At 42.2% G+C, this 13,612-nt stretch overlaps 1 protein-coding gene across 3 annotated transcripts in view; it reads right to left on the bottom strand.

Annotated features, from left to right (window-relative positions):
* Mcm3ap (minichromosome maintenance complex component 3 associated protein) overlaps positions 1–13,612 on the bottom strand; it is a 43,228-nt gene that overhangs the window by 29,185 nt on the left and 431 nt on the right. For 2 of the 3 annotated variants that reach the window (XM_076867207.2, XM_076867208.2), the window contains exons 2-9: positions 11,542–12,830; positions 11,118–11,338; positions 7,435–7,513; positions 7,039–7,180; positions 4,490–4,680; positions 3,322–3,461; positions 1,786–1,983; positions 916–1,184 (exon numbers count right to left, since the gene is read on the bottom strand). In XM_076867207.2, the coding sequence (XP_076723322.2) occupies positions 916–1,184; positions 1,786–1,983; positions 3,322–3,461; positions 4,490–4,680; positions 7,039–7,180; positions 7,435–7,513; positions 11,118–11,338; positions 11,542–12,745 (2,444 nt within the window). In that variant the 5' untranslated portion in view covers positions 12,746–12,830. Of the gene's footprint in view, positions 1–915; positions 1,185–1,785; positions 1,984–3,321; positions 3,462–4,489; positions 4,681–7,038; positions 7,181–7,434; positions 7,514–11,117; positions 11,339–11,541; positions 12,831–13,135; positions 13,608–13,612 lie in introns of those variants that run through there. The other variant, XM_076867205.2, reaches the window with a different exon arrangement.

Genomic DNA, 13,612 nt, shown 5'->3' with positions numbered 1-13,612 from the left:
TTTAAAACATAACCAATCACACATCTAGATGTTCTACAACAAAGTTCTTGGAGAAAATACTAAGCTAAAAAAAAAAAATTTCACCATAAATAAGCTAAAAAAATTTTTCACCATAAATATAAGAACCTTGGAACTAAAGGACAAAAGCCAGCACTGAATTCAGTTTACCAACTCACAAACTTGGCCCAGAGACTCAGGCATATTTACCAGATAAAGGTCTACTTACATATCAAACCAGGGTTTAAAATTCCTTCTTTTTGGAGGGTGGGGTGGGGTACTGGGGATAAAACTCAGGGCCACTCAACCATTGAGCCACATTATTAGCCCTATTTTTGTACTTCATAGAGACAGGGTTTCACTGAGTTGCTTAGCACCTCCCTGTTGCTCAGGCTGGCTTTGAACCTGCAATCCTCCTGTCTCAGCCTCCCAAGCTAGAGCTGCTGAGATTACAGGTATGTGCCAACATAGTTGGCTTAAAATTCTTCCATTTTTAACATTGATACTTACCATTTTGTTTCACAGTGTTTTCCTTTCTCTTTCTTAGACCTTTGACAAAACTACCTAGAAACAGCAAATTGCTAACAACTCTGATAGAATGTGGGCTTCCCTGTCCTGGCTCACTACCTGTATGATCAGGAGGCCTTCACCCTCATTTTCTCTCATTGAAGAGAAACGTGCTCTGGAGTGAACATGAGGGTCTGAGTGAGATGTGCGGGTACAGTGCATACCCCTGTTACTCTGCTCCCAGCTTAGCTCAGCAGCAGACAGCTCAGACTAGGGCGTCCTGCTATCACCTAGTGTTCCCTAGCAGAGAGAGCTCAGCACTGTCAGCTACTGCAATCTTAAAGGCTCTTTTGCAAGCTAAATCTTGCCTTTTCACATATCATAGGCCATCTTGTGAATCTGGAAACTCACCTCAGGATGTCCCCCTTGTTGAGATTGAGCAGAACGTTGTACCCCTGGAACTCAGCCTCACTGGCACAGAAGATGCCTTTGTTCCTCAGATCTTGGTACATCTCTTTTAGACTCTGTAGGCACTTGGTCATGTTCTCATTGTTGATCTTGGCATCAAAGGAGGACATGGGCTCCTCACACATGGAGTGAGCACAGTGGATGTGAAACCGGGTGCACTTCTCTATCAGGGACACCGTCGGGGGGTCACAGAGATGCTGCTGTGTGATGTCCTGGCCACGGGGGGGAAGGGTTATACACACACATGCATTACACCTGAACATGCTCCACACACACTCCCCTGGCAAAGAATCAACTATGAGAAAAATCCATGCTTATCACCACTGAATTGCTTACTTTTCAACTTGAAACCAAGCCCATCAAGCACATTTTAAGAGGATTTTATAACAGTTTAAATAAAAGTATATTTTTGTTTTAGATTAAGATATTTGAGTAATTCAGGCACTATGGCAGATGCCTGTAATCCCAGTGACTTGGGAGGCTGAGGTAGGAGAATCACAAGTTCAAAGCCAGCCTCAGAAACTTAGTGAGACCCTATGCAACTTAGTGAGACCCCGTCTCAAGATACAAAATAAAAAGAGCTGGAGTAGGCTGGGGATATAACTCAGTTAGTAGAGTGTTTGCCTTACATGCACAGGGCCCTAGGTTCAACCCCAGAACCACACACACACAAAAGGGGGAGGGGGGTTGGAGATGTAGCTCAGTGGTTAAGTGTCCCGGGTTCAATCCCTAGTAGTAAAATGAAAAGTGCTCCCAGTATGCCTTTGGAATATACATGCATTTCCTAGTCTCCTGAACAGAGGTAGCTGATACCTTCCGTATGCCCCGTGTGCGGTTCCACACGAAGTCATACCAGTCCCGCAGGCTGCCTTCCTTCTGGTCCATGATCTGAGTCACCAAGTAGTCCATGGTCCTGCTGAGCACTGCAGATGGTCGTAGCTCATGTGGCAGAGGCTCCTCCTGATCAGCTGAAGACCGGCTATATTCCTTCACGGCCGCTGCATGGTCCACCTGGGAACACAGAACAGGGACAGGTTATTTGAGTGGCAGGTGCTGGGGCCACCTACTGCCACAGTTGTTCCTTTAATCAAGGGGGAAATCATGCATGCACTCACACAAGATCCATGCCTAAGAATACACTTTTAAAATGAACCCCTGGATTCAACCCCTTATCCAAAAAATAAAGATGAACTGAGGTTCAAAATGGTTGACAAAGCCACACAACTCGAGAGTTTCAGGGCCAAGATTTTTTTGTGTGTGTGGGACTAGAGAATGAATCCAGATGTACCTGTAAGCTATATCCCCCACCCTCTTAAAAATTATTTTTTAATTAAAATTTTAAAAACCTGAAGAGCAAAAGAATCTAGACTGGTGCAGATTTCTGGGGAATATGTGCTAACACAGTTCAGGAAGGGTCAGACTCTCTGATGCAGTAATTTAATGCATAGGATGTAGCTGAAGAAAATAATCAAAATATCATAGAAGCACTGCAAACAAGATGCCAAATAATATTATTATTTGAACTGAAAAATTAAAAACAGTCTATCTACTGACTGCAAAAAATGGAAAGTTTTGACAGAGCTACATAAAGACATATATGCCTCATTTAGAAAACACTTATGAATGTGTAACTGATTAGAATAAAAATTTTTTAAAAAGAAATGCTTATGAAGAAATCCTCATAATACATGGAACTGTTCATGAAAAGATACAAATTGAATCTAGATCATCCAGGGAAGGAATAAGACTAAAAAGGCATGGTGGCTCAGGAGGCTGAGGCAGGAGGATCACAAGTTCAAAGCCAGCCACAGCAAAGGCAGGGTGCTAAGCAATTCAGTGAGGCCCTGTCTCTAAATACAAAAAAGGGCTGGAGATGTGGCTCAGTGGTTGAATGCTCCAGAGTTCAATCCCCAGGGACTCCCCCCCCCCCAAAAAAAAAAAAACTGTAAAAATGGGAAAAAAATAAAATTCTAATCTAGATTTTAAAAACCCACATCAAGGTAGATCCCCTTTCCAAGACGAACCACTCTCTCCCTTGAGAGTGTCTCCCCTCCTTTCTTTAATAAATTTTGTTATCTTTCTTTAAAAAAAAAAATCCTACATCTATACTTTATTGCATTAAATATGATGTGGTTTAGTTGCATTATACAAAAACTACTTAGCCAACATGTCAGTATGAAAATAGCTTAATATAACTATTAATAGCACAAATGCCCATCACCATCCAAAAAAAGCAAACATTCAAATCAAATATCCACATGTACAGAAACCACAAAGAACAGGCCTTCCCCACCCTGCCCAGCACACCCCCACTCCAACCCCTGATAAGAGGGGAGACCAGAGTCCCACCTGGTCAGTGCCTGGGACCACTTCGAAAATGCTAAGCTGACTCCGGGTCTCCCGCATGTACCGCTCCTTCTCAGGACACATGTCAGGGCATGTCCCAACAAAAGTCCTGGCTTTGTCCAGATCAGTCCTCTTCACCCGAGCTAAGTGATGTCAAGTAAGAGGTAACATGTTGGTTACTGGGAACCCACAGAAGTGTATTTTCATAGTAACAAAAGACAAAAATTGAAAAAAGAAAGAAACACAAATTACAAAGGAAAGAAATATTTTTATAACCCATCAGATGAAGGAACTTACATGGCCTACCCTTTCAGACAGTAGACATCAAGGATCAAAAAGACCACCAGGGCCAGGTCTCTCCAACAGTCCACAGAACTTCACTGCAGACTACAAATGGGCATCCTCTCACTCAAAGCTAGATGTACCACCAGTGTTCTAGAATTCTTTTTTTTTTTTTCTATTTTTGTTGTTGTTGTAGATGGACACCTTTATTTTTTTAATTTATTTTATTTTTTAAATAACTGTATTTTATTTATTTATTTTTATGTGGTGCCGAGGGTCAAACCCAGTGCCTCACATGTGCTAGGCAAAGCACTCTACCACTAAGCCACAATCCCAGTCCAGGGTTCTGTAATTCTTATGGTGACTTCAGTGATAAACAATCATGGTGTAGGATGTTTACTAAAGTGTGCCCCTGGGTTCAATCCTCCAGTCCCAAAAAAAGAAATAAAATTAAAGAAAAAAAAAAAAGGAAACTCCTAAAAACTGAAATTTAAGAAGAAAAATTGCAAAGAGTATGTATATTTACATGTTTGGTCACTGTATCTCTTTCACATTAATCAATACTTTGAAGGTGACACATTTACACAGCTCAACATTCCACGGGTGGGAATACGTCCAAAACCAAGCACTCCCCTTCACCTCAACCCTTGGGACACCACCTTCTCATCACTATTTCATGCATATGTCTGCAAACACATTCATCTACATAGGTACACACACAGCACTCAACCCCAGGAAGACTGGTAAACAATAACAGGCAGATGTGGCACATCAGAGACCCAGAGACTCAATGGCAGTTGAGCCCGTGGAAAGGGACACTTCCCTACTGGGAAGCCACCTCACCATAACCTTTCCATGGACTCTGGAACCTGTGCCACAATACACATACCTTGCCGCATGATTCGGTCTCTTTGGTCAAGCAGGCGGTACTTCTCCTCAGATGTCTCAGCAACAGTACCTATCAGAGTACTAAGGGATGACACGGATGGCCCAAGGCCCTCGGAGCCCTCAGACCCAGAGTCAAATGGGTCTCCCTCAAACTGGTGAGCCTTCAGAAGACTTGGCTTCTTCACGGGAGAGCTATAGGGAAAAATACATTAAGGGTCCTTGTAACATTTCCATATCTGAACCTGTCAAGATTTTTGGGTCCTCTAAAACTGAGAAAGCATTAAAATGAGATAAGCCTTGATAAAACTGGTAATGAGAAAAGTTTTCTTTTCTTAATGAAAAAGAAGCAAGGCCAGGCACAGTGGCACATGCCTGTAATCCCAGCAAGTCAGGAGACAGAGGCAGGAGGATACAAAGTTCAAGACCAGCCTCAGCAACTTCACAAGACCCTGTCTCAAAATAAAAAATTAAAAGGGCTGGCAATGTAGCTCTGTGATAGCGTCCCCTGGGTTCAATCCCCAGTACCACATAAAAAGAAGGAGCAAGTAAGGCAGGCATGGTGGTACACACCAGTAGTCCTACCTACTTGGAAGGCAGGCAGGAGAATCACTTGAGCCCAGGAGTTTGAGACAAGTCTGAGCAATGTAGCAAGAGCTCATCTCAATGGGGAAAAAAAGTTGGTTACACACAAAAAGTAATATAATTATTTACTAGTTTCTAAATAATTTTTGAAATATTTCATGTTTTTAAAAGATGAAATGAACTAATTTAAACAGTTAAGATAAATATTTCTGGACTTCTATCTCAAAGCAATTAAATTCATTCTGGAAAAAAATCACACCTTTAATGCCATAAGGAAATACTCTGCCTACATGCTGTAATACCCAACTTTATTTCTGTTGAAGGACACACTAAACAGAAAGGGTCTCAGCTTCCCCATTTTCTATCTGTTTTTCAACATTTTCTAAACTTGAATGCCAAAGACAGTGTAAGACTGGTTGAGTGAGAAAAGATAAATCAAAATCAAGCCAGCAATTAAACTGCAATCATGAAATGGAAAGTGAATCTGGCACAGCGGTGGACACACCTATAATCCCAGCTAGAGGATCACAAGTTCAAGGACAGCCTAGACAATATAGTGAGACCCTTTCTCAAAAAAAAAAAAAAAGAATAGAAAAAAGGTTGGAGACTTAGCTCAGTGGTAGAGCACTTGCTTAGCATGAGTGAGGCCCAAAGTTCAATCCCTAGTACCACAAAATGAAAAAATTAATACATAAATAAAATGAGGAAAACAATGCACTAGCCAAAATAAAAGAAAGGTTAAGGCAGAGACTTGTCAAAGCAGGCCCCGTTGTAAATAGGACAGGAGCCAGCCAGCTCTCTCAGAACACAAACCCAGAGGAGGGGCCCTGGGAAAGAGTTCCCCATACAGACAGGGCAGCCATGTGATGGAAAAGCAACCACGCTCACACCAATCCACAGCTGCCCAGGGAGTGAGCATCCACTTTACTGCAATAAATGAAACCTATAAGAAGTTGTACAGAGGCTGAACCCATCCTTATTAAGAATGCAATTATTGGGGCTGGGGTTGTGGCTCAGTGGTAGAGAGCTCGCCTAGCATGTCCATGGCACTGGATTTGATCCTCAGCACCACATAAAAATAAATAAATAAATAAAATAAAGGTATTGTGTCCAACTACAACTAAAACCAAAATATTTTTTTAAAAAAAGAATTCAATTATTACAGTCAGATGTCTTAATGGGGAAAATTACTGAGATGCATTAGCATTTCAGGAGGGACTACAGGTAACCTTATGGGACATGACAAGCATAGAGATGGTGACCAGCTCAGGGCACTGTACTCCATGAGCCTCATGGGGTAGGCACCCTTTTGTGCAGACAGAAGCTCTGCCACCTAAGTGAGTAGCCTCCTGAGTAGGAAATAACCCACAGGGTCTCCACAGCTGGGGCCAAGAGGACCAGACCAGGCAGATTACAACAGCTTTGTGATGAGATTCTCCCAGAGAAAATGCCTAGATGGAAAATAAGGCCCTCCCCAAAAGAGGGTCTTCTCAGCTCCTTGTCTATGAGAACAGGATGAGACAGAAGCAGCCCTGCAGATGACAAGTTCCAGATGTAGAAAACTCATTCTCCAGTCTCAGCTGGGACCCAACCCTGCAAAGATCTGCTATCCCAGAGCCTCCTCACTGCTCATGCTGGTTGGTAGGGGTGGCAGGGCGGGGGATGGTCTTCAGAAGGACCCCTGTTTTCCAGTCCCAGAAGCTGCTGGCAACTAGCTCTTTTTTAAAAATATATTTTTTAGTTGTTGATGGGCCTTTATTTTATTCTTTTATTTATATACAGTGCTGAGAACTGAGCGCAGTACCTCACACATGCCAGGCAAGCACTCTACACTGAGCTACAACCCCAGCCTGGCAACTAGCTCATTTTTTTCCATCCCCCTGGTCCCTCAGCCACTACTCAGATGTCATTAGATGACACTATCCCCATCTGTCCTTCAATGTGATCAGCAGAAAAGACCAATCCCACCTTTTATTCAGGCCTCCAGCTGCAGGCCTCACCGTGGGTTTGCCAAGAGGGGAGTGCTGAAAGGGTGCATCCTCTGTTCCCTGGCTGGCTTCACTGTCACCAGGTTTCTTCTCCTTCAGGGAAAAGGGTTTCTTATTGGGACCTGAGGACACAGAAGTCAGATCAGAGTTTATGCCATCTCAGGTCTCCTGACACTGGACTTAGATTCTTTTTTGAGAAAGCAATATTTTTATAATTGTCACAAGAGGTTAGGAAAGATCCCAAAAAAACAACTATGAGACATGAGGATCCCCTCAGAGCCAGCCTCCCCACCAGTGATGGGGAAAGGACTAACATTCACAGGTCAAAGAACTTGCACAGAGCATCAGACCATGAAAAGAATAACTGAAAACTCACTTATTTTCTTCTTGTGCCAAAAGATAGCCACATCCTTATGTAAACTTTTCCCCTTCTTCCTTGCCAGGGCTGCAGATGCCTGAAAAATCGTCCAGTAATAGAATTATGAGGACAGCAGGAGACCAGAGAACATTAGGCTTAAGACTTCAATACAGAATGAGATCACTCAAAGATGAAAAGGAGCCAACAGTGCCTCCGCCTACCACATGTTCTGCCTGCATTTCTGTCTCCAGCTGTGGCTGCCATAGCCCTCATGTCCCTTACCTATCACACAGGCATGTATGTGAACTTCTCCTTTTTGAAATAACACATGAACTTGGCCTCTGGCATTTGGTATGATGAATCTCACCAGCTGGTTTCATACACAGAAACAAAAAGATTGCCAAGTCACACTCAAGCACAAAAGGAATATCAACTACAAGATGATACACATGTGATACCATTTATCATAAAACACACACACACCTGTAATCCCAGTGATTTGGGAGGCTGAGGCAGGAAGATCGAGAGTTCAAAGCCAATCAGCAATTTAGCAAGGCCCTAAGCAACTTTGCAAGACCCTGTCTCTAAATAAAGTATAAAAAGGGCTAGGGATGTAGCTCAGCAGTGAAGTGCTCCTGGGTTCAATCCCTGATATCAAAAAAAAAAAAAAAGAAAAACAAAACCACACACACAAAACTAACTACACATTGTATACGTATACAATATCTAGAAAAATATGCACCACATTAGGTAAGAGGTCAGTCTTGAATAACAGCAGACATGGGAGGCATGGGGGGGGTGCATGGGGAATCAGCTTCATCCATATCAATAAAATTATTAAAATGGCAATGTATTTTTATGTCCATTATGTAATAAAAACATCATGTAATAAAAACCTTAATGTTTATTACACAGGCAAAACATAATTTGTTTTAAAATATTTTTTAGGTTTAGATGGACACAATTCTTACCAGTACCTCCTCACACATGCCAGGCAAGCACTTTACCACTGAGCCACAACCCCAGCCCAGAACTTTTTTAAAATGAGGATTACCATGTGATCCAGCAAGTCTACTCCCAAGGTGTACACCCCCAAAAAATGAAAGCAAGGACTCAAACCTATACTTACATAACAATACTCAGAGCAGTATTATCCACAATAGCCAAAAGGCAGAAGCAAGCCAAAATGTTCATCAACAGAGTATTTTATTAACAAAGGTGGTCCATCCTATTCACCCATAAAAGGAATCAAATTCTGATACATGCTACAATGAATGCTGACATAAATCACACAAAAAGACATGACTCCACATACATGAGATATCTAGTAGGTGAATTCTTAGTGATAGAAGTTAGCCTAGAGGTTACTAGGGAATAGACCAGGTTACCAGGAACAGTATGGGAACTTACTGCTTAATGGTTACAGTTTCTGTTTTACAATAATGAAAAAATTCTGGAAATAGTTGTCTGGTTGCACATCACTGTGAACATAATTAATAATACTGAATTATTTTAATAATAAAATAAATAGCAAAACCCCTAAAACTGTGAATATTTTCGCATGAAAATTACACAGGGGCTAGGGCTGTAGCTCAGTGGCAGAGCACTGGCCTAGCACATGTGAAGCACTGGATTCAATCCTCAGCACCACATAAAAAAATAAGTAAATAAAGTAAAGGCATGCTGACCATCTACAACTACAAAAAAAAAATTTTTTTTTTAATTACACTCTTAGGAATTTAAACAAAGGACAAACACTAAGCAAATAAACAGGATAAAATGCCATGCACCATAGAATCCCATTTTATACATATATATATATATATATATATATATATATATATATATATATATAAACAAGCAAATAAAATTAAAAGTTATGAAAACATGCTTTCTTCTTTATTTTCTTCTTTATAAATTCTTATAAAGTCAGGCATGGGGCATACACTTTTAATCCCAACAACCTGGGAGGCTAAAGCAGGAGGATCACAAGTTTGAGGCCAGTTTCAGCAACTTAGCAAGACCCTGTCTCAAAATGAACATTAAAGGGGCTGGGATTGTGGCTCAGCAGTAGAGCACTCGCCTAGCATGAACGAGGCGCTAAGTTCGATCCTCAGCACCACATAACAATAAATAAAATAAAGATATTGTGTCCAACTACAACTAAAAAAAATTTTTTTAAAAATTTTAAAAATATTTTTAAAAAAATTTAAAAAAAGGGCTAAGGATGTAGCTGAGTGGTTAAGCGTCTCTGGGTTTGATCCCCAGTATTCCCCCCACCAAAACAAAAGAGAGGAGGGAGTAATAGAGACTGATTATTGATTTGGGGAAATACTAAAGATTGGAAGGGCCCAATGTTGCATCTGTAGTCCCAACTATTTGGGAAACTGAGGTAAAAGTATTTCTCTCTTGAACTCAGGAGTTCAAGGCCGGTGTAGCCACAGCAAAACCCTACCTCTTAAAATAAACAAATATAGAGCTAGGCACATACACTTGTAATCCAGGCAGCTCAGGAGGCTGTGGTAGAAGAATCACAAGTTTAAAGCCAGCCTCAGCAACTTAGTGAGACCCTAAACAATTTAGTAAAACCCTGTCTCAAAAAATAAAAAGGATTGGGGAAATGGCTCAGTGGTTAAGCACCCCTGGATTCAATCCCAGGTACCAAAACAATTAACTAATTAAAAATAAATATATAGGGGCTGGGGTTATAGCTCAATGGTGCCTACCATGTGTGACACACTGAATTTGGTCCTCTGCACCACATAAAAGTAAATAAACAAAATAAAGGTGTTGTGTCCATCTACAACTAAAAAAAAATTGTTAAAATATATATATAAACATATATATAAAGTAAATAAAATTAAAAGCTATGAAAACATGCTTTCTACTTTATAAATTTTTATAAAGTCATGCATGGTGGCATACACTTTTAATCCCAGCAACCTGGGAGGCTAAAGCAGGAGGATCACAAGTTTGAGGCCAGTCTCAGCAACTTCTCGAGATCCTCAGCAACTTAGCAAGACCCTGTCTCAAAATGAAAATAAAAAAAGGGCTAAGGATGTAGCTCAGTGGTAAAGTGCCTGGGTTTGATCCCCAGTACTCCCTTCCCACCAAAAAAAAAAAAAAAAAAAACTTACAGAACATTATTTTTTCCATAAGAATATTTAGAAAAAATAATAAACATATAAAGCTGCATAACATGAGCAATGCATCTGTGCATGTAACCTACAACCCATGGACTACAAAAATGTTGAGAGTTGGTACAAACCCACCAGTTGTTTCTGGAGGACAGGATTACAAGAGATTTCACATTTTCTTTGTATTATTGGAATATTTACGGTGTTCATGTACTATGATCAATTAAAGAAAAACAAAACCAGAAAACTCAAGTTTGAAAAAGTGCTGTGTGGCTACAGAGCCACTCCCAAGCCTCTCGAGGGCTAGCCTGTTGCAACACTCAGAGCTTTCCTAGAGCACTGGCACCTCAAGCCTCTCAAGATTCCAGGTTATGAAATAAACAGAGCTGGATCACATGCCTATAATCCCAGTGCTATCCAAGGCTCTCCATGACAAGAGATAAAATTTGAGTGCTTTCTCTATGTTCTAGAAAGCAAAAAACTGAAGAATCTGTCACTTTTAAGCAGTTCAAAGGCAACAAAAGTCAAATCTGCAGTAGTGAATGGCAAGTCAGAAGTACTCACATGATCAAAAAAATGCACCACTGCAAGCTTCTTGCTGCGCCTGGTAAAGATGCGCTGTACTTTAGCAATTTTGCTAAAGTGGTTCTCCAGAATAGTTCTGTCATTGAGATAGTCAGGGATGTTCTTGCACTGGATTGCTGTGACTTCAGCGGGAGACAAGCCCCCAAGACTGTCTGTGCTCTCACTTCTTTTACTCTGACGCATAGTTCCCCTTAGAGAATCTAGGGGTTAGGACAATGGAAACATAAACCATCAAATGCAACATCTTCAAACAAGAAAAAGTTCATGGATGTAAGGCCTGCTCCAAGGATCCCTTAAGTTCTACTTACAGAGAACTTAACAGAAAAAACAAGCTAATACCCAGGAAACTCACGGAGAGCCTGCCAGCAAGATTTACTCTGCATTGTACATTTTAAGAACTCACCTTCTTTTTTATCTCTACCTTCAGTTTCTTCCTCTTTATTCACACCTGGAAGCCGGGAGGGTGCCAGGACAGACTGACTCCCTCCTGGGATAGCCATGTGGTCACTTTCCCCGGACTCCACAAAGCCACCTTCCTTTCTAGATTCTTTGTTGCCCAGACGACATACTTCTTTATTGCTTTTGAAGACATCCTGTATTGTCCGACCAAACAAACTGCCTCCTCGAGGTCGATTCAGGCGAACAGGCCGTTTATCCGGAGGATGGTCACCCCTTGACAAAGGGTCTGAGTCTTCTGCCTCGTGGCCATGCCTCCTAGGGGAACGATCCTGGTCCTCTTTCCTTTTCAGTCCTTTCATGAGGCTGGGAAGTGGCTCCACCTGGGAAACAGCTTCTTCACACCCTGGTCGAATACCGGTTTTGTTTACAGGGAAGGGTTCCCCCAAAGACCCAGAAGATGATATGGGGAAGCTACTGAAGCTACTATTAGAACTTCCAAAAATTGATTTAGGTTCTCTCTTCTCCTCCTCTACATTTTGGTTTGACAAAGCAGGGGTAAAAGCAGATGATGAATTACTACTACTGACTGATTTTGAAAAGGTAAAATTTGAATTGGTAGCTGAACTACTTGTCACCTGAGGAAAGGAAAAAGAAGTCAAGCCTCCAGGTCCACTACTAATTGGGTGGGAAAATGTGAAAAACCCAGAAGTAATTTGGCTCTGGGTTCTCTCTGGTTCGGACTCAGTCCCCAGTATTGGTCTGAACACTGCATTTTCCAGAGGTTTAAAGCTGAATTCGGTTTTCCCAAAACCACAGCTTGCTATTTCTCCAGATTCTGATCCAAAAGTAGAAGTACTTGGGAAAACCCCAAGGCTAGTGGGTGATTTGAAACTAAATCCTGCATTTCCAGACACAGATGAACTCGAAGGCCCAGAGACAGCTACAAAGGGAGTGTGTTCAAGTCCAGAAAAGAGTCCAGAACTTGAGGTTTGGGTGAGTCCAAACGTTTGCACTGAAGAGGAAGGTGCCACAAAGCCAGGTACCTGTGAGAATCCTGTGTTCTTCCCAGATAATGTATTGCTTTGCCCAAAAAGAGAAGGCTGACCAAACCGAAATGGGGGTTTGGCCTGAAATGTTCCCACTGAACTACTAGAAGATGCTGCAAAAGTACTAGGCTGCTGCCCACCAAAAGGGTTGGTTGGGTTCATCTTTGATTCAATTATTAGAAGACAATAAATACTAAGTGTACAAAATTATTCCGCTTCCTCAAACAGTCTGTTGCACCAGGATAAGCTGAAAGACATAAATTCAGATCATCACAGCACCTCCTGCAAGAAGACTGAGTCTTGAGTCACCCGTCACACTCTAAGGATAATTAATGAAAAGGCAGGCAATACAGAGGACTAAACAACCTTATTTTCTACTGAGAGCCCATAGATTCTTTTTGTTGGTGAGCAGGGGCACAGGGTGGTACAAATAAAGGACTATGTTACATAAGTTTAAATCCTGATCCTTAAGACTAAAGTAAAAATCTATTTTACTGAGCTGATAAATTGGTGAAAAGTCACTTGGTAATAAGAATGAATGTCGTTACTTACACCTTTCTACTTAAAGGGGAACTCGCCAGAGTCTTCCAACCTCCGAGGCCAGAGAATTACAAAGTAACACTGAGAAATCGTTACTGTTTCAGCGTTTCCTCCCATTCAATTTTTCTCAGAGTAACTGGAGCACAGAAAACTTTTCCCAGGCTTAGAAATACGTTTCCTGCTGCGCTGGCGGCCGCCGGGGCGCCGAGCGGCTTGCGGACAGAGGGGCCGGCGGGGACCCCAGCAGGCCGCGCTGCAGGCTCGGCTGGCCGCGCGCCGTAGAGACGCCGGGCGCCCAAGGGAGCTGGCAGGGCCGGCGCTCACAGCCCGCCGCTGGACGCCCAGGCCAGCGCCGCCGCCCCGCTCTGCGCCCCGCTAGGCTCTCCGTCCCCCTCCGCTCGCCGCCCTGGGTCCCGGCAGACCCCAGCGCACGCACGGGCCTCGGCCGAGGGAGCGGCGCTCAGCTGGGGGCAGAGGGCAGAAAACGAA

Source organism: Callospermophilus lateralis, chromosome 10 (genome assembly GCF_048772815.1).
Source record: "Callospermophilus lateralis isolate mCalLat2 chromosome 10, mCalLat2.hap1, whole genome shotgun sequence".
Classification (NCBI taxonomy): Eukaryota; Metazoa; Chordata; class Mammalia; order Rodentia; family Sciuridae; genus Callospermophilus; species Callospermophilus lateralis.
Note: the sequence above shows the minus strand (reverse complement) of the source record. Positions and strands in the feature narration are given on the sequence as shown.